This window comes from Micropterus dolomieu, linkage group LG06, assembly GCF_021292245.1.
Source record: "Micropterus dolomieu isolate WLL.071019.BEF.003 ecotype Adirondacks linkage group LG06, ASM2129224v1, whole genome shotgun sequence".
Classification (NCBI taxonomy): domain Eukaryota; kingdom Metazoa; phylum Chordata; class Actinopteri; order Centrarchiformes; family Centrarchidae; genus Micropterus; species Micropterus dolomieu.
The window spans coordinates 13772796-13795636 of record NC_060155.1 but is presented as its reverse complement, the minus strand read 5'-3'; the positions used below and the strand labels follow the sequence as shown (position 1 = coordinate 13795636).

The 22841-nt window shown below is 40.4% G+C and overlaps 1 protein-coding gene across 4 annotated transcripts in view; it reads right to left on the bottom strand.

Annotated features, from left to right (window-relative positions):
• The window catches only part of LOC123972943 (adenylate cyclase type 1-like), a 38024-nt gene extending 21632 nt beyond the window's left edge, over positions 1 to 16392 (bottom strand). For all 4 annotated transcript variants that reach the window (XR_006825506.1, XM_046052718.1, XM_046052719.1 and 1 more), the window contains exons 1-4: positions 15456 to 16392; positions 12074 to 12223; positions 11684 to 11802; positions 3296 to 3407 (exon numbers count right to left, since the gene is read on the bottom strand). Coding sequence is in view for 3 of the 4 variants with exons in the window: in XM_046052718.1 (XP_045908674.1) it covers positions 3296 to 3407; positions 11684 to 11802; positions 12074 to 12223; positions 15456 to 16064 (990 nt within the window). In the remaining variant the exon portion in view is untranslated. The remainder of the gene's footprint in view (positions 1 to 3295; positions 3408 to 11683; positions 11803 to 12073; positions 12224 to 15455) is intronic.
• Between the last annotated feature and the right edge of the window lie 6449 nt (positions 16393 to 22841).

Sequence of the window (22841 nt, the reverse complement as noted above, 5' to 3'; positions counted from 1 at the left end):
ACAACAAACATAAATTAATAACAGAGTCCCTCTCACAACAGAAACTGTTGTTTCGGGTGCCGGACAGACTGTTGGAAACTCAGCCAGGGAGAGGAAGTGTTTATAGCATGAGGGGGCCTAAAGACGACCAGTTGGTGTGTTAATGAATAAATCTCCATCTTCTATCACTTTCCTTAAAGAACAAACATTGGCATTATTATTGTGAATGCTATATAAATCTTTGATGATACCTATGTTTACGCCAGCATTACTACTGACAGAGAAAATGCCTTATAGTAAAGTTCGGACAGTTTCTACAGTACCGTGTTACAGTTATGGTCTGCTTTGTGTGTCAGTCTGGTGTTATATTTTCACAATTTTAACACAGACGAAGTTTGGGTAGTGATATAGTTTCAAAGCTTTGCTGAGATTCTTGCGCCCTTTTGTCTTTGAGTTCAGCGTTGGTCGGCAGATTCTCAGCCTGGTGGTGAGAAGTTATAATTACTCCCAGCCTGTGTCCTTGTGGGTGGTGCGAATCAAACAGCAAACACTGATCATTGTGAGTGGGTTTCCTGTAAAATTCAGTTTTCAAGCTACCACCCTGCTTAGTATGGCACGATCTAAGAAGAAAAGACTAGTATTTTTTTTTATCTCCTAATGTAAATTTGATGCTGCTGTCAAGTGAGTTCTGCTCAGGTAAACCTCACACTTCTGAAAATATTATAAAGTATTGTCAACATATATATTTAAACCAGCTAGGTACAGTGAAAGAGTTCAAAGCTCTGCTTTTCCTGTCACTCACTTTATGGTTAAAACAATGCAAGCCTGTGGGAAATTCTTTGCTTAGCCATATTTTTGTTGGTTGGAAACATTCTTGTAGCATGTGATGAGGAAAAGGTCCCTAAGGGACACACATTTGATTAATACTCCAGGAGTATGGTTCTGCATGGGCATAAAATTAAGACCTAAATTCAGCCCTGACCTTGGTCTTAAAAACCTGTTAGTGGTGATCAATATGCAGCAACTACTGAATTGGATCAATTATTTTGATCCTAAAATGAAAACATAATCATTGTTGTCCATCAGTGTCTAGTCAACGTATATGGCACACAAACCGTTGACAGCTCTTGTTCTCTATCAGGCCAATCCGTTTTTATGCTTTGAAAGATTATGTCCTCCACCCTCATATGAATCACAGTGGTTTGGTCCACTGCCTATCTTTTTCAGACCCTCAGACTTTATTTCTAAAAAGCGACAAGCCCCCCTCTGGGCTGGAAGATGTAGTGACAACTAAGACATAGGAGGAGGAGAAAGACTGTAGTAATAGTTTACATTAGTTTGAAATTCTCAACAGTAAACTTTTGATTAAATCAAAGCCTGTCTTTTTGACACAGGATAGGTAAACAGTAATAGTACATTTCTTTTGTGTGCATTTGTGGCAAATGATATGTATATAAGGTCTAAAAGTGGCAACCTGTTCTTAAATGCTCAAACACAAAAATGTCTATATTTATTTAATGTTTAAGATTACGTTCAAAAGAGAAAAATTAGAGAAAAATTCAAATACTTGTATGAGTTTTACAGCTAATTGAAGTCAAAAGGAGGCCGTGGTCAGGCTGGGTGAGTGGAAACTTTCTGATAATGAGGAGAGGAGAGGAAGGAGACGAGAGGAGAGGAGGAGACTTGGTCTACTACATCGACAGCACTTTAGAAGAACACTGCGTTCCTGGCCCTCTTCCCATGCAGCTTGACAAGTCCAAAGAGTGGACAGGTGGTGTGGGGATGGTGCTGGAATGGTATTATGAGATGATGCCCAGTGGCCATGTGGCATCGCCCGCTCTTCGTATGGAACGAGAATAGTCTGCGTGCACACAGTGACCACAGCTACAGTATGAGTCACTGGCACTGCCACTTCCTGCCAAAGTGGCTCAGAATGAGTGGGGCTTTGGGTCGGGGCAAGGCCAGAGCATTTGATGACAAGTTTCATAGCTGGGGACAGCCTTTCGTTGCAATATGAGACTCCCAGGTAGCAGCCAAAGCAGAGATCTATCAGTTGTAACCAAAAGACTGAGACAGCTCAGATCACAACAGCAAGAAAATTGATGCAGCTCAAGATACCATTTCTCCTGGACAAACTACTTTGGGAGATGAAAGTGAAAATTAATCATTTCAAGTTAAATTAATTGTAACATCTTTGCAATTAATGGGGGGGGAAAGCTTGTATTAAAGTGCATCGACTTGTTGACATAACTTATCAAAGAATGTGTGTGTATGTTTGTGCACACGTGTGTGTTGTAATGCATGGAATCATCTTGTTTTGGCTGATAGCATCTCAGGGTGAAATGTAACTTTCCGCAGGATAAAGACAGACTGCAGCTGACACATGGTTAATTGGAAAAGGCAATAACAATTATTTGACAATAACAAGTCAAATAAGAGGCACTCTCTTTTTAGTCAGTTCTAATTTTGTGTGTCAACAAACAAGTTAAAAATAGAAGCTCTCAATATGGCCAAGTAAAACCTTCTATGAAAGCAAAAAAGGGTTAGTTGTAATCCTGTGGATTAATGGATTTGACAAGGGCATGTGCCTAGTATAAGTAATAGAGGCCAGATTACATGTAGACAAGGCTGTGGCAGGGTGATCTGCAGGGGCTCAACCTTCTCACCAAACAAAGATACTGTGTCAGCTAAACTCACAGTGTTGGAGCAACAAGACATAGCTTTTCTGGAAATGTGCTTTGATTCTGATTTACACGACTTAAGGTAAAAGCACGTCAAGGAACCTGTAGTATTTTGATCAAAAGATTTTTTTTAGCACCAGCACTGATAGTGTCACATTTGAAAGCAACTTGATTAACGGCAGCGGCCACATTCACAGCAAAAGTTGGGTGGATTTTTTAGCTCTGAAATCACAAAGAGTGAAATATTGACGGATGGGAGAGCTGAAGAGAGACCAAGAGAGACTGGGACAAGTACAACTCAGTGGTCCCTTTATTCAGTTCATTCAAACAACCAGAGGGGAGGTTTAGCCCTGGGTAAATCTGGCCTAGATTAAAAAGGTCTGTCAACTCTTCCTCAAATGAAGCACTGGATAATCATATTAAGCATCATATGGGCTTCCAGTATCCACTGTGACATCATGCTAAGCTGGTACAACAGTGGCATGTGCCAACATACTGTAGCCAAAGCAGCACACACATATCCTCGCTGTGTCAAAGTTTGGACAAAGTGTACACACAGAGAAAAAGAGCAGCTTTTTATGCCAACAGTGACTGTAATTGAGGGATGTGTGTTCAAGGAAGGGAAACAGACTTACCGTGGCAAGCTCATCAAACTTTCCAAACAGCTCATTTAGCAGTTTAACCAGTTCCTGGGCTGTGCACTGGGAGGCCAGGCTGGTGAAACCGACTATATCTGCAAACAGGATGCTGTAACAGAGAGAAAAAGAGGTGTTTGAGTCAGTGCAGGTTATTTATAGCAAAATGTTATACTGTATGAAGGAAACAAGATTATTGGGTTCCTGATCAGATTAGATCCCAGGAATTTGTTATGTATGTATTAAAATGACATTAAGAAGCCTGAGCCATGAAGTCCGTTTGAACATAATCTTTGGATAATGTGTTGAAAGCAAAAAAACAAACTAATCAAACGTGCAAAATGAATGACCTGCAGAGGCAAAAACAAGAAAAGAAAAAAAATGACAGAAAGAGAGAGAGCGAGTGAGTGAGTGCTCGAGAGAGAGCTCTGTTTTGTAACTGACTGGCAGTGCAGTCAAGCAGAGCGACTCAGAATAGAAGCGACAGCATTCTCATGAGGATCAAGGCAGAGACATGTCCTGTTAGGAGCTTCTGAGGAGCTGTTCTAGGATATAATAATGCAACCATGTATTCCAGTTTCACAATAGGTACGTAGGACTGAAAGTGCTTTAGGTTTAAAGATTAACTGAAATTAATTAATTAATTAATTGAAAATTTTTTAAGAAATCATATATATATCCTTGGTGTTGTTTTTTTTTGTGCACTGATAGAAGTGCAAAAAGTTTAGTGAGGAGGAACGCAGCAGAGTGTGGGAGAGCTGCTGGTCACTTAGCAGGTGTTGAAATAACATGAATCAGGAATAACACAGAGTGGGAAACAGTGCTAACTTTCCAAGTGGAAACTAGTTACCTTAGCTGGCTAGTTTCCACTTTGTGAGTGAAATTCTAAAATAATAGCACAGCGTGTCTTAAATCACTACTACATAGCCAGCACTATGTGGCCATGCTGAAAAAGGGGACATAACGTCTTGTATTAACATTTGTACACTACAAGGTAACACAGGCCGTCAAGTGTCAGTACAACACTGCCTTGGGAAACACCCCCCTCCAGAGGCCTGAAGCTTACAAACTGTTTTCACTGATATGTCAAAAAATGGCTTTTATCCTCTTTTAAATATAGAAATGTATGCATAATAATTACAGTATCATTTTAAATCATACTTCTTACACAAAAAGTGTAGAGAATTCAAATTTCAGGTTGACTTCAAATCTTGCATTCTAAGGTCATGTGTTTTTATATACCCTCAGCCTTTTTCTGTGATTTGTTATCTTGTTCGTCATGCTTCATTATCACTTGACAACAGGCCCTGAAGGAACGGTTACTTGTGTTGAAAACTCCGGTGTCTTAATGTGGACCGCCTGCCCCTGAGAGACAACTCATTATCTGCATAATCTGCATCAGAGCAGAGCAGGAACTTTTCCTGTGGCAATGGAGGGTGTGAAGAGGATTAGTCAAACTAGTCTAAACAACTTGCATGTCTGTGGTTCTTGTACTGACGGCAGACTGTTGTCTGCATGCGGGCTAAAGTTTTCACAGTTTGAGAGAGTCCAGGATCTCTATCGAGGAGCGGCTAAATGTCATCCTGTTGTCTCACAGATGTCACTGAAATGAGGGGCAATGAATTCAATTTGTGTGACTGTTTTAATTGGCAGCCATCTGTGGCCGACAAATATTTTAAATGTTAAATACTGTAAACACTTAAATTCACTAAAACTCTGACAGGGACTGAACTGATGCTATAACGTGCAGTCGAAGCATCTTTAATGTGTGCAGTGCAGTACAGTAAAAAAAACAAAAACAAATTGATTTTGAGTGATCAGCCAAGACAACACATGTTGTACATGTTGTACACATATTTTGTCATTTAATCCCACAAAATATCACAATAAATTCTGTTTCATGCCTGTTCCAGACTCTGAGACAAAACTATTACTGAATAAGCTATCTGAGTTCAAGTTGAACTGCTGGTTATAATTTTCACCCAAAAGTCTCTAGCCTTCTGTCATCCTCTTCAATGCACTGGAATGTATACTCAGACAAACTGATTGTAAAATGAATCATCGTTTCTTCTAATCATTCAAAATCCAGTTGGAAATTAGTATAATAATAATAGGTGTGAGGGCAGTCACTGAACTGTAAGTGCTTTGTTTAAGGACTGATTTGATTTACTACTACTTTTTCTCAGAATTTCAGTCTTTAATCCAACTTTCTCACAAGAAAACTATTTTCTTGTGCATACTGCAGTTTGAGATCATGTTGTAGTATTTGGAGACAGTCATCACTCATTTATGTATCTTTACATAAGAGTAGAAGACTAAGTACAATGCAAATTATTTCAGAGCTCGGTTGAAAATAGCACAACAGCACAACAATGTCTGGCCGGTCTCTCTGATGTGAGATAGTTGCCTTCCACACATGTTTTAGGATGATCTCTAGTATGCTTGTCAATAGACTCAATAGACTCCTCCAAAGTGACACATGTCTTACTTCATGTTGGGTCCACAATATCTGCAATCCTCCTCGATGCGTGGAAGCAGCAGACTGTGGCCTTTCTGCAATTCTCACGATGACTGCATGCCTTAACTTCAAGTGCTCATTTGTAAGACAGTATTGTATAAGTTGTCTCTCCGCATCCTGAAACACTTTGATGCCCACATCCCTTAAAAATGCAAAAAGTTAACACTGGAATCATGGCGCTCAGTCACTCAACCAATACTGGACTAGAAGCTGTTTTATGTGGTAACACAAGTGAAACGTACACAGTAACGTAAACTGCTTTCTTTCAATAAGTAGTTTGCTTATGTTTTTGTAGGAGGATTTAGGACATTTTCATACAGGCAAACAAAAACTTTGGGATTTTTCTGGAAAGGAACCCTTGTGTAACTGTGCATGAAGAATAAACCAGCCATGACTTGCTGCAGAGAGCATCCCATTGAGCGCACGGCCCCAGTATCTCATGACCTCTTGCAAACTTCACCACATTCAGTTACGTTTGGCTGTGTTTACCTCATTTAAACCACATGCACACTGTTGTCTCCACTTTCACGTGAAGGATTGATGGAGCATGAGGCTTGTGTTCCATTAAAAGTTCAGGTCAGGAGGAGTCACAACATTGGACCACTGACAAATGTCTTCTTTGTTGGAAAAATACAACAGAAGAGCCCTTTAAATCAGATTGCTCGGCATACAAGTTACTGGTAATTAGTAGCTGTATCCACGTGTGCTAGGGCAGGCACACTAAATCATTAGGGCAGTTAATACCCTAAACAACTGGGGCTTATTTTGAATTACACAGCATCACTTTTAATACATGTCTGCACAACATGATTTTAATTCTATATTAACAACCATGTGCAAAATATACATGTATGAAGTGTTAAGTCACATTTACAGTCACTAACACTTTATGTAAACTAATGGATTTACCATACATTAGCAGAGATATTTTGAATTTTATTTGCAGTTGTGTTAAGAATACATTTCATTGAATAATCTCACACCTCGAAGGCACTCATGTTTTTACGAGTCGGACTATTGAAAAGCACAGAGACCACAGAGGAACTTCTGTATCTGATTTTGAATGTCCCCCTGCAAGACCTTCAAAACAAATACTGCTGCACTCTTGGCAACAACTATGAGTAACTCTAAGCCCAGCCATTGACTAAACAAAACCCACTGTACTGCACTCTGCCATATTCATTGTTCAAGGTCAAAACTTCCTCGACAACTCCAGTTTCTGACTCAGTAAACTCCATCATCTACAACAGGCAGAGCACCGCGATTCAAATGATTAAAGAATGCAATACAAAGATGATTTTTCCCGTGGTAACTAGAACGTCTAATTCTAATATGTAATATTGTCTAATTCAGCCTCCCTCACACCCCCATCCATAATTTCCTCTCCAGTGAGCACATATTAGAGGAAAGTTATTCCTCCAATTATGCTAATCTCCTATTTCCCACTGTGGGAGGCATTACTGTAGCTATTTTGGCGGATGTGATTTCAATTTAATCACATAGCGGAAAACACAAACGGTGCACCAACTGAAGGGTTAACTTTGGATGGGCCCCTCTGGAGCTCCAGTATGTGGGCGATGTATGTGCTGACGTTGGGCCGATAAAGAAGTGTAACACAGAAGAGTTTGCAAGGTGCTTCTATCAAATTTCAGGAAGAGGAACTGTGTCTTCTTTGTGATAGCGTGACTGAGCATCTATAATCATTACACAGCCTCCTGACAGTGACCCAAGACATCTTGGAAACAGAAAGACATAATTGAGATTTGTCTGACGTTTCTCTCAGTGAACTTGTACAGTGTAGGAAGAGTCATTCCTCCCATTCTCCTCATCAGTGTGTAATGCAAAATGTAATAAAAATCTTAACAACTTTACATGTCAACTGAGCAACACTGATTTTGTAAAGTGAATGCCTTCATTGGTGGGAATTTGTCTTTAAGTAGCATTTTGTGCGTATTTACAGTATGTGTGAGGGGGGAATGAAATGTTGGTTGAGATGCATGTTGTACTGAATTGGGTGCAAAATTATAAAGTGATATTAAGTCGGAAAGCTCTTTAATCAAAAGAGCAATGTGATATTAAACAGTTCGTGCCCATAATTTATCACTGTTTTCACTTAATTTAACAAGGCATCTCTAATAAATAGCAGTTTTTATTGTTAACATGATTAACCTCTTAACATTCCTGTAACATTCATGCAAAACGCCTATTCAAGGCATATCTAAAGTAAATTGAATGAAGTTCTTGAACCATTTGGAGTATATGCATGGTTTTGGGATTCTCTGAAAGATAACACTCTGAAGTGTGACCCAAAAGTCAGAATGATTGTAAGTTCAACTGGAATTAATTAATATACATTTAGGAAACAATTTACATCTTTTCGGCTCAATATAATTTTTAGAATGCCTTTTCTAAAAATCATACAATCTACTATACTAAAACCCCTAAAAATAATAACATTTTATGTCAATATGGGGCTATAATATCCCAAAATAAACAAACTTCAGGTTTGTTACTTTGGAGTTATATTACTACAATATCCCCCAGGCTGAATTTTAATCAGATCAAACCCTGCCCACAGTCTAAGAACATAATGAAGAAAACTTGTCCAGTAGAGTACATTGTGCTGCACACAGTTTACTTTCTAATTACAGTCCACCCAAATCACATAAATCATGTCTGCATCCAGTCTAGATCACTCTCAAAGGGTGGCGCTATCTGAAGGAGTTACGCACAAAAGCAATCAGCAGAGCTCAACTGAGATGTGTCCATATTTAACCACCGTGCGCACACACACCACAGCGTTATGCAACAAGAATTTAGTCTCCATTGCATTTAATCCCCTGTAGCAACTTAATCCTGGGGCTAAGCAAACTCTCCTCCTCAAGCCTCCATGCTGCTCTGAAATGCTCTCACAGAGGAAAGGAGGAAGATGAGAACATAAGAAAAGGAAACAAGGAAATGTTGGAGCATGATACGAGAGATTTAACAATACAGTAAGAGACGCAGAATAATGCAGATGGTGAAAACAGAAAATCTGATTTATAAATTGCGGAGAATGGAGCAGTGAGAGTCATCTTTTCAAACACACTTTACTTGTTACTGACAAAGGGTAAAAGGGCCAGGTCAGTGCATGACCGATAAGCAGATTTGCATGGGTGGATTGTAACTAAGTGCATTTACTCAAGTATTGTACTTATTTCCATTAGATGCAACTTCATACTTCTCCTCTACATTACAGAGACAAATATTGTACTTTTTACTACACTATTTTATCTGACAGTTGTAGTTACTTTGCAGATTATATTTTACATACAAAACGCAGTTCAGAAAATTTCATTTGTCGCTTTAGGTTAAACTATACCTAATAGCCTACAAAGTAGTAAAATTAGGCCCCTCTTGGCTGGCTAAGACCAAGCGGCAACACCCTGCACTGAAAAAGTGCCAAAAACTGCAGTTCCTTGAAAGGCCACTTGAGGTTGGCCAAAGTGAGTCACTCCCCATAAACCCCTGTGTTAAAAGGCACTGCTTTGCAGCATAATGTCTGGGAAATTCTCAGTCATCCAGTTATTCAAGGATGGTTTAAATCGAGGGCAACTGGATGTAGTTCAAGATTCATGAAGTTTTGCCTCTCATCCAAGGGGCTCCTTCAGTGACCTGGGGTCTCATTTATGAACAGTGCATACATACAAAACAGGGCTGGAAATGTGCGTATGCCAATTCCCAAGCAAAGGTTGTGATCTATAAAAAACAAACTTGATGGGAAAATGTGCGTCTCTCAATTAAACTCTGAACCATGTGTACGCACATAAAAAGGAGAAATAAGAAACTCACATGGCAGAAGGATGAAAATGTTTGAAATGAATAGGCCTACTTCTGTGTAAAATATATCGAAATATTAGGCCTACCTCTGAGTATTGTAGGCTTAAAGCCTTTCTGAATAAACAAACACCCCTTTGATTGACTTTCCCTGAAGCGCGCAAAAAAACACAATTTAAGATCATTTACAGAGCACAAAAAGATCCAGATTTAGGATAATAAACACAAACAGAGATATCTGTTTCTGCAAAAGAATGCCTCTAATATGTTGTACAGTGTAATCAGAAATCATATTAATTCATAGGGTACTTGCATGCAGTGCAATTTATTCTCATAAATAAGGTGAACAGGAGGACAAATTACACTTAAATTGATGCGGTTTTCAATGCGTCAGTCGAACAAATACGAGAGCATAGTTTCATATATTGTTATCACATGTTCGTTGCCTATCGAGCCAAACGCTATGCGCCAGCGTGTGGATGTGATGCGCTGCTTGTAAAAACACATTATGGAATTATAAAACTATTTTATGTCATTTACAACAAGTCATATTGAGCCATTGAGATTATGTCCATATTTTATACAGTCTATGTTAATGCATCTGTAATACTAATTCAGACATATTGCAAATAATAATATAACACTGACAGGCGCGATGCTGCTGCATAATGGGTACTTTTACCTCTGATACAATTTCCTGATGATACTGTCCTTTTTTGAATGCTGTACTTGCACGTTGTAATGAAGTATTTTCACAATATGATATTGCTACTTTTCTTATTTAAAGGATCTGAATTTGTATAACAGCAGCCCAGTGAAGACCAAAGTAAATAAACAGTATTGTTTGTTTACATTAAATGAGCTCAAACACCGAAAGGACGGTCCATCCACAAACATCAGACAAAACAGATTAACAGCTGGTTTGTTTGCAGGAAGGAGGGAGAGGCTGGGAGGGAGGAAAAGATGATGAAAGGAAGGCAAGAAGGTGGGGTGGGGGTTTACTGAACCGTCAGGGTTATCCAACAACTTCTTCTGCAAGCCCAAATTGTGTCAGCATTGTTTTTGATACAGTAGATTAGCTAATGTCTTCTGAAAAAAAACCCAGTTACTATAACTTCAAAAAAGAGAGACACTGAAACAGAGAGAGAGAGACAGAGAGAGAGAGACAGAGAGAGAGAGAGAGAGAGAGAGAGAGAGAGAATATCCATTAATTACCTTTTACAGGTCAAAATTACGTAGTACCCACGGTGAGATAATGAGTATGTCTGTATGTTTCATGATCGCGGTTAGCACTTGAGATTCCACAGCCATCAACCTGTAGCAAAAAGTAATGATCTTAAGACAGAACACATCACTCCCAAACAGTGGGGAGTTTTGCAACTGTCCAGGACATTGCAGAAGTGCCTGAAGTATCTATTCATCACCAAGCAGTGCTTTATCTGGCTTTCTCCTTCCCCAGTAGGAACCCTAACTCCAAAAGCCTTGTTTCCCCTGGGGGCTGCTGAGATATGATGGCGTGCAAGTTCACACACGTACCACTGCCATATTGGCCTTAGCCCAGAAAAAATATGACCACATTTTGATTAGTTCCTTGCTATTCATATAGCATTTCTCTGCCACTGCTCCAATATTTGTCACCCATATTAAACAATCAGTAAGTGCAACCTGATGTCTGTTAATAAACAAGTGAGTCAAGGGTTAACCCTGATATTCAATGTGAAGAATTAAATATTTCTGTTTTTTAGCAGCCTGGGGCAGTGTTAATGTTTTAGGACACTGTTGGGTCAGATCTCACTACATGGTGTAGCCCTCAGTGTTCTTTGCAAAGGACATGTTTGGTTAAGTAATTCAGTTCCTTTTTTAGCATGCACTGTAATGCATTGAGACAGTGTTTATGCCACTATTTCAGCTGAATATTCTCTCATGAGGAGACTATAGTATCTCCAAATACCGCTATTAAAAGCAGTATTAGTTAAGTCAATTCACAGCTAACAGGGGTATAAATTTCACTGGGATTGGTCTGCAGTTTAGTTGTGTTGATGTGAGGATCCTACCTGACATTGTCATGGCGCTGGATGTAGATTTTGTGAAAGATCCTTTCTGGGGGCTTCAGGAAATCCTCTTTCATCTCCATAGCTACGTTCCTGGGCAACAGACTCATTAGCAGGCGCTCCTGAGTGTGTGTGTGTGTGTGTGAAAGAGAGAGAGAAAAGATAAAGTAAGTTTAAATATACATTTACACAGTCAAACACAAAGCAAATTTATCATAGGACAAAGTGTTAGTAGCGATAAGAAATGTGCTAGAAAGAAAGGCATGAAATCTAACAGAAATGAATAATGTGTCGAAATGACTCATGGCACAAGAGAGCTGGGGGGGGGGGGGGGCTGGCATAGAAACACATCTAATTTTACCAATAGTTTCAGCAGTGTACAGGTGCCTGTACCTGTTTCTCGTTCTCGTCCTCCATGCGGAGTCTCTCTTCAATGCAGTTGCGAGCCTGCAGGAAGGCCTTCCTCTGTGCTCGTTCTGTCAGGATGCGCACAAACAGCCCTGACAGGTTGACACTGGTGAACAGCACTGTGTTGGCAACCAACTGCGAACAGGGAAAAAAATAACATGAAACTCATTCTTTAGTACAGTTGCTAAAGACTAATACAGAATTAGGAAATCATTAGAAGATGCTGTGAACGTACTGACTGTTAGAAAATGTGTGTTTGATTCATTCCCACGTGTTTTTCAAGCGTGTCACTTTATATAACGTGATGAATAAAAAGTGAATTTGTGTTTTCATATACGTACAGTAAATTATCAAATCTTAAATCTGTAATTTGACTGATATTTTGTGTTTGTATGTTTTAAGTGCGTATTGTACAATACAGTATATTTTTATGTCTATATAGTAATATGTGCAAATAAACATTTGCTTATGTGAAAGTGTGCCTGTAATTTTGAGGTCCAGAAACTGGTACAAAGTGGGCCCTTAAGAGGTTTAAGTAACATCAAGTCAGTCTTCTCAATTCCTTTAAAAGTTCAGGTCAGGGTTCAAGGTTTTATTTATACTTATATTCTGCCTCATTAACCTGGGTATCTTCTGAGGGTTTTTTTATATTTATATATATATTAACATATTTATTGTAATTTCCACATCTAGATTTTTACATGCATTTTAAACTTTCATTGTTTTTGTAATTAACTGTGTTTTAGTCTTTTTCTTTCTTTTCTATGTATTGTGTGTGTTTCTGCAAGCTGCTGCATACAATTACCCTTAAAGGGATGAATAAAATTGTTTTTAATTGAATTTAATAAATTCACTATAAACTATCTCGTAATTAACTTTTACATTAAAAGTATACACTATATAGAGCTACATATAACTATTCTAATGACATGTTTTACTTTCACTACTTTTACCACGGTTCCTACATGGTGTAAAATGATTCAAAACTAAATCAAGAACAACAAACGTCCACCTACACTGGAGATGAGAGAGAGGGTGGTGGGGCCTAATATTTCTCTATTTTGGGGTCTGTGACATTAAAACGTTCTCTGGTTCATCCATCACAGCAGATGCACAGCAGCATGACTGCTTCAACCTTGTGCAGGTTTTTTTTCTTCTTGACTGAGGTCAGCCGGCTATGACTTTGTACACAACCAGTGTGGATACACTAGCAAGCTGTCACCCTGGGCAGTACTTATATATTCATAAGAATAAAGGACTTTATTCTCTTCGTATCTTAGGTAATTCATCATGAGTGGGTTTTTTTGTTTTTTTTTACAGCTGGAGTCAATAGAGTAAAATTACATTGTGCTTCACTTCTATCGCTACAGACAGGCATGTTTCCCAGTCCAATGAATAATGGATCGCCTTGAAAAGACAGCAGTCTGTCTTTGTGCTTGGCAGCAGTGCTGGCAAGCATCAACATGTTCAAACGGTGCTCAAGTTACTTCACAGCCTCGAGTAAGTAAATGTGGTCATCTGAGTTCGAGTGGTGTAAAACACTGACTCCTCTGCTTATCTGTGGCGATAACCCCAGTTAGCCTTCAGATGGCAATAACTGATCTTATTGCACTGTACTCATTCATACCCATTCACGGTCAATATGATAGCTCCCTGTAGTTGCACAGAGGGAATTAGAACCTTTACATTAACTTTTATTATGTAAAAGTTCTATATGTGTAGCATTGTTTTGCACAATAACATTTGAAATATAGGGCCGTCATTATATATATATTGCTGTTGTTAATGGGCAGTAAAATAAAAGACAATCTCCCTTGGTCTGGTTACAATGTTTATAGAAGTCATAACAGTCTATAAAGTGAATGTGCTTTGGATTCGTATCTGATATAATAGTTCTGTGTTGCAATTTTTCCATTTGTCCAATTCAAGATTTTATATAGACATGCAAGGTTGTAAACTAATGACATGTAACGCCAGTGTGGCACTAAAAAGAAAATATGGGTCTATGTTCTTGGCAGACACCATTTGAAACATGTTCTGTTATTACAGTACATGACAAGGCTCACAGCTGAAGACTTCAGAAAGAACCTATTTTTCAAGTTATATTCTACGCTTACTTCTGTAATAAGATATTACAGGTAGACTGAGCCATGAAAGCAGACGGTACTGTAGGCTGAGTGCCTGGGACCTAGGTGGGTGGTTGGAGCAAGCCTGGGCTGTGCGGGGTCACACAGCTCATCTCTAAGCTTAATGGATTAGCTATCTACAGCCAACACTGTCCTTCACATGGCTATGCAGGTATCTCATAGCCTACATACAGGAAAACAATCTCCTCTGCGAATACACTGTCATCATCCGGGGGCGTGATGAACTGATCACATCTCAACTTCGTTCTGAAGAAATGCACAATCTTCATGTCATACGCTGCGCCGAGGCAGACATGTTCCATTAGCCCTGGAGGATTTGACTGATGTGACATATCTTCTTTGCTCACACCTAATGACAGTCAGAAATGTGTGTGTGTGTGTGTGTGTGTGTGTGTGTGTGTGTGTGAGAGAGAGAGAGAGTGTGTGTTTTTGAGTGTTTCATTGTGACAGAAAAAAGGTGCAAAGATAAAAATGCAGATTGGTGAAGCAATTTCTATTTCAGCTCAGAAATGACTTTGCCCTCTTTTTTTAAATAACAGAAGCATATAGAGTAGTGAAAGTGTGTGTGCGGCCCCTCTGTTTGCCCTACTTCTGGTGCTAGCAAGATGTCATTCTGGTTCTTCATTGCCAGATAGCTCCTCTGGGGCTGAATCATATCCCCAGGGAAACAACTATGGGCCTACAGACTGCTCTGCTCTTGCATTTTTTCTCTCTTTGTTTGTTTCCTTTTTAGGGGCCTACAGGTATGCATCCCCACACAGCAGTTCACTATAACTTACACTCAGTGAACATGTAGAATTACTTACAGGAGAGATATTTTAGTATTCAGAGAGGGGGCCAATACAGTGTTCAAGCAGAAATTTGCACACATGCCAACAGAGGTTAAGATCAAGCTTGTCGTCTACAATTCTTCTAGCTATAGCTAGTCTTTTTTGTAACCAAAACAGGTCGTGGTAGAATTACACTTTTGTGGAATTTTATCAAAGCCTGAACAAATCCCATCATGTCAATTCCCAGGGAGCTGTCCTTGGGGCTGAACTGAGCTCTAAATAGTGTGTTTCACTGCATGGGCCTATAGGCCTATCTTATTATACTGTAGCCTATGTGTATGTACATTCAACTAAAATCATGATGATTATAAGCCTATTAATAGGCAACAATATCCATACAACACACACAACCACCAAAGGCACCAAAGTCTATAAATAGCATATACCTACCGTTCTCCATAGCTTCTGTGTTTTCACTGTGACAGAAGTGGCAGTCACAATCAAATGCGAGATGGAGACTATTATTCCTAGCACAACAGCCAGGAGTGTCCGCACAGGTAGGAGCGCATAAGCGACGAAGGTGACCAGGATGACTTGCCACATGCCTTGCTCCGGGGACGTCGGGGGCTCCATGCCCATCGCGCCCAGCGAGAAGGGACAGCAGAGGAAAGAGAAAGTGAAGCCGAAGAGCAGCGTCAGGTTAACAATCTGTTGGAGTTGAGTCACTTGCAGGTACTTGACGTTAGTTACGATGAACAGGGAGACGAAGATGACACAGTGGACCGGATGGGACCCCTTGGAGATGGTGAGGCTGGGGCCGGACAGGAGCTCCACCACAGCCAGCGTCGAGGACATGAAGATGAGCACGGCCAGGGCTTTGAGGGTGGACGTCTGCTCGAGCTTCAGATTGTAGTTCTGGAAGAGGGACTCGAGCTCCTTGCAGTCAAACTCGTCCTCACACGCGATGGTGGTCAGAGGGACGCCCGGTGGACAGTGACTTGTCTTCCGCCTGGTTTTGACTTTCTGAAACGGTATTTCCTCCATGTCAGTGCCATTCATAAACTGAATACCTGCTCACAGCTTAGGTCAAATGGAACACCGAATCCCACGCCGACACAGACCGGAGCCAAGGTTGAAAGACGCGCACAGCAGGCTGGAAGCAGAGCGTCCCAGATAGCCTAGACTGGCCGGTGGCCACACACACGCGCTTCACACTATCCACAGGTTGAATTGTGTTGTTCGGAGAGATCAGCTACCGAAGAAACCGTCATGTCCCGGCTGTATTCGATCTGCAAAATATGTCCAGCAATTTGTTAGCATTCGTTGGAGCGCCACATGAAGAGCAGCGCACACGGCGTCCAGTTCAGATTGTAAAAGCTTTTTTGCGGGGCTCAGATGGGATCACGCCTGCGCATTATAAGGAGAAGATAAGACAGATCACAGCTACTCAACGCACATTCAAGACGATTTGACTGGTGCGGCTGCAGAGCTTCCCTCACCAATCTTACAGAACAGTGCATGCATCATCCAGAATGGCAATGTCCCATTCTGATCCACCTACACATGACATTTTCCATCTTTAAAGCCTGCGCAATCAATTAAAAAACAAACATATATTGATTCTACTACTCTTTTTTTCTGTCTCTTTCCCTCACACACACATGCATTAACGCAGAGGATGAGGGACATTAAAAGCGGCGCTGGATATAAATGTTTTCAGACCACGATTGGCGAAAATCTCACTAGAGACTCTCCTAAGCTGGCAGCTACTGTATTTGCTTGGCATAGACATGGAATAACATGCCTGCATACCATTCATCATATGATTTCTGTGTTGCCAGTGAGGCAGCCACCCTCACCATCAGCACCCTCTTGGCATTCAGAGGGTGGTGTCTCATTCATTACCAGGGGAAGATTAGTCATCCGTCACAGGCTGCCGTTGCCATGACCCGTCAGTGCCAGGGAGGGTAGAAGAAAGTGACAGATGGATGGCCCATGCCAAAGTCCAGGACTCTACCATGCTACCAGTACACACACACACACACACACACACACACATGCCTTCTGTTCCCCTCCCATAGCTCTCTCTCAGCTGTTGGTATTCTAGCTTCCACTGATCTAGCTCAGCTACTGAATGAGTGTGCACTGTGTGACAGGTAAACAAAGAGAGAGAGAGAGAAATGATTTGGTGCAGTGAAAATAGAAACAGTAAAGTATTTGGCAGCTGACCAAATTCAGAGACCAAAAAAGAAACAGTGTTCTATAAAAGAACACTCATGAAGAAGAATCAAAGCCAGTGTTTAATGAGGGAAACTGAGACATTTGGACATGGTCTGTGCCAATCTTGAATAGTTTCTCTGAGTGCAAATAGCTCAAGTGAGATGATGCTGGATAAGGTTAGTTGATCAAGAAAATGTATCTGCATCCATTTTGATGATTGATTGTCTAAGTCAATTATCAAGTGAAAATGGCAAATATTCTCTGGCCCCAGCTTCTCAAATATGAGTATTAACTGCTTTTTCCTGTTGTTCGTTGTAAAAGGGATACATTTGGGTTTTGGACATTTAAGATGGGCCTTTGGGAAACGGTAAATTTTTCCCTATTTTCTGATATTTTATAGACCAAATGATTCATCCAAAATAATCTATATTGAAAGTAATATTTAGTTCCAGCCCTAGTTGATAGAAAAACCCTCATAAATCTTGCAGAAGTTGCAAAATGCTATCACGTTAAATGATGTGTCAGGATACAGCTCTTTGCTATATGTGTCCGTAACAGTGACCCTTACCTTCCCCTCGTGTCTGCCTGCAAGTCTCACTCCTCTGTGTTATCCCTGCTCCTCTGAGAGAAAGATGTGGGACACAGGATGTAGGACACATTGCTTTAAGACTGATATTCTGTCTTATCTACAAGGTTTTACTCTTGTCGCTTTTCACTGGACTTTATTAGCTGACACACAAACACTAATGAGTTACTGTAGCTCAGTTGTCAGTGACTGGGATGTGCCAAGCCTGAGCCTGTCACAAAAGTGATATGCAAATTAAACAAAACAGTGCTGTCATTTATAGTCCGTCAACCAGAGTGTAATTAATCTGGCACGGATTCATCGCCCTAATCAATATTTCAATATTCCTTGTGAAGCATCTCCTAAATCAATCTCAATAATCAGTGCTGCTGTTTTTTTTAAGACATTGCACATTCCTTTGATGTAAATGTCAAACTGTGCATTCAAATAAAGATGAAAATCTGACATTCAAATTGCCATTTATGTATCAGCACATGCAGGTTTGTATTTGTATTTGACTGCAGTTTGATTGACTGTTGGTTTCTTTGCATTTGTGTGAAGGCATGCAGTGTTTCCAGGAAGACCTCTTGGCCTGTTTGTGGCCAGGAACACTAGGGGATGAGAGCAGAGGCGTTGTACGGTATAAAAGTGTTATTTGCTCCACTTCTGATGGCGTCAGGTGTAAGTGCACAGTCACACTCTGCTAGCCCTCATCTTCCGAGAACAAAGCGAGGTCTTATGGGAGTTCACACCACAAAGCTGCACTCCAAGGGCATCGGACAAGGAGACAGCAGCCTGCTCCCTGCTGCGTGCCTCTCCACTAAAAATCGTCTTCACTTCCTTTCAGACTGAAAGACATGAAATAACTAAGCATCTGAAATGATGTAAAACAGCTGATTATGTATCTGATATATTTACGTTGCAAAAATGTTATTTGAATAACAGCTTGATGACTCAACAGCTTGAGCTCTCTGGAGCAATTAAAGTCTTCTCTGCCACATTGTATAGCTTGTATAGCTTCTTTCCAAAAGCTGATCTACAGTACATAAAAGATCTTAGCAAATGCTTGCTAGCACATTCGTTTCAAGTTGGACCTTTGGTCATGTCTCAAATGTGGCTTTCCTTGTCAATTGAGCAGTGAGATATTTGTCACTCTCTTTCCCTCTCAAAGAATGCTTTATACAGCCTTTAAGTCGTCAACTAGCAGGGTGTTTCTGTATATGAAAACGGATAGCTCACCCGCCATTGGTTTGGTCCATGAGGGGGACACAATAGGATTAAAAGCAGAGCATATCAAAAAGAATGCTTTCATCTAAATAGTGCTTTACACTCTCTGTCATCATGGTGGTCTGTAATGATAGTCCAGCAGTCTGCAAGTCCCACCAGTGTCCAGATGTGGTTGAAGCATTGCTGGTTTTATAATCATAGACACATTGGCTCAACACCAGCAAATGAAACAGCCAAGCCAGACCCAAGAGGGATTGGCAATGCATGTTGTGAATTAGATAATGTCACCCTTAATTAAAATGTGCCAAGAAGAAAAAAAAAAACTTTTCTCACAATCATGTGTCAGGTGTGCTGCTCCAGGTTTCCTCAGAGAAATGGCTATATCTTGGAAGGATGAGAAAACTACAAAATATGGAGAACAATAGAAATATGAGCTTTTGCATAGGCATGATTTCTTGTTACATTACTTTCATAAAATGGTGATAAATCCATTTCTGGCCACTTTACTTATGAAATCTAATAGAAAGTATAAATCAAATATGGCCACAAGTCAGCTATTTTTCACATGAGTCCAAATCCAGCCTTGAGCAGGAACCTGCAGAACATCATTTGTCAAGGCTGAAAACATAATACACACATAATTACCAAATCATAACTGGACTTGGGGGGGGCTGTGGGATCCACAAGCTTACCCTTCATTCAGCACAGAGAACGATTTGTCTTTCTCCAAACATGTCTACATTCACAACAGATAAATGTAGAAGCTATGTTAGAATCAATGTTTCAGTCAGTTCAGTGACAACAAGGTCAGTCAATGAGTAAGATGGAGAAGTGCATTATATGTTTTTAATCTTGATTTTGGGATCTACAGGTTTATGAGAAGGTAAATCCTGTGTCAAATACACCTATATATTCTATATTATTAAAAATCTATATTTGAAGTTCTCCATCTTGCATTTTACATCTTAAACCAGAGGCTAGCCTATCTTTATAAGACTGCCTTTGGAGGAGGGTTGCAGGAAATGCAAATCAAACTTGTTTTGCGAGTAAAGGATTGTTAGAAATAAAGTGAAGCATTACCATCAAATGTAATCCTGATGCAGCCCCTTCCTTTCCCTTAAACAGTGTACATGACATTATCCAGTTTTCTCACGACAGCTTGCTGATTGCAACCTTTTGCTTACCAGCATACACATCTGAGGGACTCATTCAGCATTTCCTCCATTACAGACAACACCACCCTAATCTTCCACTCACATCAGCATTGCTAATAACCCTACAGCTAGACCATTTTTCAAATATTGTATGGTAGACCTGAATTCAAAAGAGCGGCCTACTGCAGAGTAGAACATCCGACAGCTCTTAACACTGAAAAATGAAGAAGTAAGTTCAGAAGCGAAGCTTGTTTATTATGAGAAGAAGTAACATTGCCTGTTTCCCATGTGTGTCTGTGTGCAAGCTTATAATGGATCAATAGCCATCAGGTGCATGAGATTCAAGTGCAGCCCTCCCATTGTGAAATCCTCTTAAAGCTTCTGATAGTGCAAGTAATCTGGTGAGAGGCAATGTGTGAGTGTGTATCTGTGTGCGTGTGTTTGTGTCCAATCCATGTGCCTTGTCCCCTCCCACGAAGGCTGTTTTCCAAAGTATCACGTGCACCCACTGGATTTCAGTGCTTTGAGTGTTCACTGTGCAGCACACGAGGTAGGTCAGAGAGACAGACAGACTGACAGAAAGCGAGTAAGATGTGATAATGTAAAACACAGCACTAATTACAGCCATCTAGGCACTGAAATCAGCTCTACTAGGACATTAAACATGGCTACGAAGGAGAGAGAAAAGTAATATGTACTATCAAGTTCTTTTGCAGTTTTGGCCATCGTCTCTATCGTTTCTGATAACATTGTACTCACCGAAGTAATTCTTGAGTTCTGGAAACATAGCTACAATGAAGTCCAATGGAGCAAGAAGCCCAAGCAGTCAGACTATCAGACAGTGAGACAGAGACCGTGTGTGCTCACAAGCATGCAGTGTACATTTAGGAAATAATTTTTACCATTCACTTTTGCATTCTCTTTCAAATAATTAGGCTAACTTGGGGGATGGTTTAAATCCTATATGATCTAATTACTTGTGTTCCTGACTTGTGACCAATTATAATTGAGTTATTTCGACCAACAAGAATGATGACTACTGCTCTAATCAATCTTTTCATTTTAAAAATGGATCAAATGTGTAATGTGAAAGGTGTCACTCCTAGAACACACTGAGACAGCTGACCTTGCATTTCCCATCAGCTCTATGGTGTGTTTGAACGTCCTTCAGCTCATTGTTTTGGTTTTATGCTCTACAACGTTGTTTGGTTTGGTGCAGTCTCATCACTCTCAGTGTCATATCCAGCTTCAGCGGGCAGCTGTTATCAGTGAAAAAGCTCTGCACGCTACCTAACCAGCACCAAATTGCTGACAAAGTTAAGAGAGTGCTGGCTTGTGAACAAAGAGGAGCATTTACTGTCAGATATTTCTCTCAATAATTAGCGGAGACCAAACCAGAGCAAGAAGCAAAGAGGATACTGGACTGAATCTCACCTGGAGTTCACAAATATCCTTTAAGCAGGACAACAATGGGAAAGTATTTCCTTCACACGAACAATGACAATTATTTAACTTTGAAAATATATAAATGTAGATCATCAAAAATTAAAATGGCCATAAAGAGCATTTATTAGAATCCCCAATCCTTTTGGCCAGCTGATAGCAACCGGACTATGTAGAAATGAATATATTGCTTTGGAAATAGTGTACAGTGGGTACGGAAAGTATTCAGACCCCTTTAAATTTTTCACTTTGTTTCATTGCAGCCATTTTCCAAAAATCAAAAAAGTTCATTTTATTTCTCAGTAATGTACACTCAGCACCCTATCTTGACAGAAAAAAAAAACAGAAATGTAGAAATTTTTGCAAATTTATTAAAAAAGAAAAACTGAAATATCACATGGTCAAAAGTATTCAGACCCTTTGCTCAGTATTTAGTAGAAGCACCCTTTTGATCTAATACAGCCATGAGTCGTTTTGGGAAAGATGCAACAAGTTTTTCACATCTGGATTTGGGTATCCTCTGCCATTCCTCCTTGCAGATCCTCTCCAGTTCTGTCAGGTTGGATGGTAAACGTTGGTGGACAGCCATTTTCAGGTCTCTCCAGAGATGCTCAATTGGGTTTAAGTCAGGGCTCTGGCTGGGCCATTCAAGAACAGCCACGGAGTTGTTGTGAAGCCACTCCTTCGTTATTTTAGCGGTGTGCTTAGGGTCATTGTCTTGTTGGAAGGTAAACCTTCGGCCCAGTCTGAGGTCCAGAGCACTCTGGAAAAGGTTTTCGTCCAGTATATCACTGTACTTGGCCGCATTCATCTTTCCCTCGATTGCAACCAGTCGTCCTGTCCCTGCAGCTGAAACACACCCCCACAGCATGATGCTGCCACCACCATGCTTCACTGTTGAGACTGTTTTGGACAGGTGATGAGCAGTGCCTGGTTTTCTCCACACATACCGCTTAGAATTAAGGCCAAAAAGTTCTATCTTGGTCTCATCAGACCAGAGGATCTTATTTATCACCATCTTGGAGTCCTTCAGGTGTTTTTTAGCAAACTCCATGCGGGCTTTCATGTGTCTTGCACTGAGGAGAGGCTCCCGTCGGGCCACTCTGCCATAAAGCCCCGACTGGTGGATTGCTGCAGTGATGGTTGACTTACTACAACTTTCTCCCATCTCCCGACTGCATCTCTGGAGCTCAGCCACAGTGACCTTTGGGTTCTTCTTTACCTCTC